This window comes from Embiotoca jacksoni, unplaced genomic scaffold, assembly GCF_022577435.1.
Source record: "Embiotoca jacksoni isolate LCO1_2020_lvr unplaced genomic scaffold, fEmbJac1.0.p SCAF_211, whole genome shotgun sequence".
NCBI lineage: Eukaryota > Metazoa > Chordata > Actinopteri > Embiotocidae > Embiotoca > Embiotoca jacksoni.
In genome coordinates this window covers 22,501-25,000 of record NW_027185354.1, presented here as the reverse complement: position 1 = coordinate 25,000, position 2,500 = coordinate 22,501, and the positions used below count along the sequence as shown (strand labels likewise).

General features: G+C 48.4%; 1 protein-coding gene across 1 annotated transcript in view; it reads left to right on the top strand.

The window, feature by feature from the left end:
* The first annotated feature begins 511 nt into the window (after positions 1 to 511).
* Positions 512 to 2,500, top strand: part of cnga1b (cyclic nucleotide gated channel subunit alpha 1b) — a 9,764-nt gene continuing 7,775 nt past the window's right edge. Inside the window, exons 1-2 of the mRNA XM_069156996.1 lie at positions 512 to 871; positions 1,821 to 1,954. Of these exons, the coding sequence (XP_069013097.1) occupies positions 1,845 to 1,954 (110 nt within the window). The 5' untranslated portion in view covers positions 512 to 871; positions 1,821 to 1,844. The remainder of the gene's footprint in view (positions 872 to 1,820; positions 1,955 to 2,500) is intronic.

The window sequence follows — 2,500 nt, the reverse complement described above, 5'->3', positions numbered from 1 at the left end:
CACACACACACACACACACTCGCACACTCGCACACACACACACACACTCACTCACTCACTCACTCACTCACTCACACACACTCACACTCTCACACACACACACACACACACACACACACACACACACACACACACTCACACACACACTCACTCTCTAATTCCTGATAAGCCAATCAAAGCTGCCCGTTGGACACTGCAGCGGTCGCCGTGTTATTAGAGTCACACTGCTGACTCAGGAGGATCAGTCGTCCTAATCTGCTCCTCCTCACTTTTCACCGTCTCCTGCCTCCTGCTGATATCCTCCCTCCTCCTCCTCCTCCTCCTCCCACTCTGATCACCTCTTTCTCTCTTCTGCTCTTTTCTCCTGCCACATGTCCTACAGTCCTCGCCGTCCTTCCTCCTCCTCTCTGGCTGTGACACCTCCTTCCTCTGCTGCCCGGTTCACCCAGACTTTCTGCCACCTCCTTGTTATTCTCTCGAACTCTTCCTCCTTTTTTTCCTCCTCTCTCCTCCGTCTTGAACTCCTCCGTCCGTTCCATTTAATAAAAGAGTTGAGAGTTGTTTCCTGAGTGCAGCCCTGAGAGGCGGACCGTTTCATCCCTCCTCTAATCTCTTTATCCGTGTCAGGGTGACTGAGGAGACTCTGCTGCTGGACCCTCCCAACACCCACGACATCCCTCCTCTTCCTCCTCTTCCTCCTCTTCCTCCTCTTCGCCCTCTGGACACCCAACTGTTTGGGATTTAAAGGGTCCAGGTGTGTTTAGGTGTGCGTGTATGGGGGGTCGCTCCTCTGTTTCCACGGCGATGAGTTTGACGGGCGGTTGGTGGATGTAGGCCACGTAACCAAGGGTGACGGATTATCAGCTGAGAGGTGAGTAAGGAGATAACGGAGAGAGGGCTGCTTGTTAGACAAGACACGTTCAAATTAATCATATGAAATCAATAATAAATATATGAAGTGTGGGTTCATTCTGATGTTTTCGCTCTTAATTTTCAAATCGTTGATCTCAGTAGTAAACACGCTCAGTCTGCTGGGAAAAATCCTCATTTTGGCATGAAATTACAACCTGCTGTTGTTCCAGGATCATGTTCACCACTGAGCTGCATCAACTCTTATTTTAACAACACTCTGGAAATGTTGGGGAACTGAGGAGACCAGTTTCTGGAGTTTGGAAAGTGAAATGTGGTCCCATTCGTGCCTGATAGAGGATTTCAGCTGCTCAACAGTTCAGGGTCTCCTTTGTTGTATTGTTCATGTCCTGATGCTCCAGATGTTTTCAATGATTGACAGGTCTGGACTGCAGGAGGCCAGTTTATCAGCGGACTCTTCTACTAGAGAACCATGCTGTTGGAATACGTGCAGAATGTGGTTGGACGTTGTTCTGCTGAAATAAACAAGACCTTCCCTGAAAGAGACGTTGTCTGGATGGCAGCATATGTTGCTCCAAAACCTGAATATATCATTCAGCATTAATGCTTCCTTCCAGATGTTCAAGCTACCCATGCCATGTGCACTAATGCATCCTGTACCATCACAGATGCTGGCTTTAGAACGGAGCTGATAACAAGCTGGATGGTCCCTCTCCTCTTTAGCCTGCAGCGTCCTTGATTTTGATGATCAAAGGAAAATAAGAACAATAATTGTTGTGGGATAAAAGCAAAATTACAAAATTTAATCCAAATAAAGCAAAATTGTCCCTGAACTTGATGTTAAAGCAAATCTATCAAGAATTCAAAGATCTTTGGTTGAAGCAGGAATTCTTCCTCGACACCCAGCAGATGTTGATGAGATTCTGATGCTTCTCTCTTTCTACCAACAGACAGCCAAAAGGAACAGCGTCTCCATGGCGAAAGTAGGTCCTTTAGCCCCGCCCCAGGTCTCTCGGTTAACTCCTCCCACCATCATTCTACAAGACATGGAGGAGGAGCCAGATGATGTCAGGGAGAGGGACAGGTGAGTTGTCAATGGAAACAAGACTCCTCAGCAACAAACTTTGTAGTGATGGTAATGATAATGACCACTAGGGGCTGTCTCCATAGACTCCATCTGTAGTACCACTGAGGACCACTAGGGGCTGTCTCCATAGACTCCATCTGTAGTACCACTGAGGACCACTAGGGGCTGTCTCCATAGACTCCATCTGTAGTACCACTGAGGACCACTAGGGGCTGTCTCCATAGACTCCATCTGTAGTACCTCTGAGGACCACTAGGGGCTGTCTCCATAGACTCCATCTGTAGTACCACTGAGGACCACTAGGGGCTGTCTCCATAGACTCCATCTGTAGTACCACTGAGGACCACTAGGGGCTGTCTCCATAGACTCCATCTGTAGTACCACTGAGGACCACTAGGGGCTGTCTCCATAGACTCCATCTGTAGTACCACTGAGGACCACTAGGGGCTGTCTCCATAGACTCCATCTGTAGTACCACTGAGGACCACAAGGGGCTGTCTCCATCGACTCCATCTGTAGTCATCGGATTGTTTCCTGTGTTTC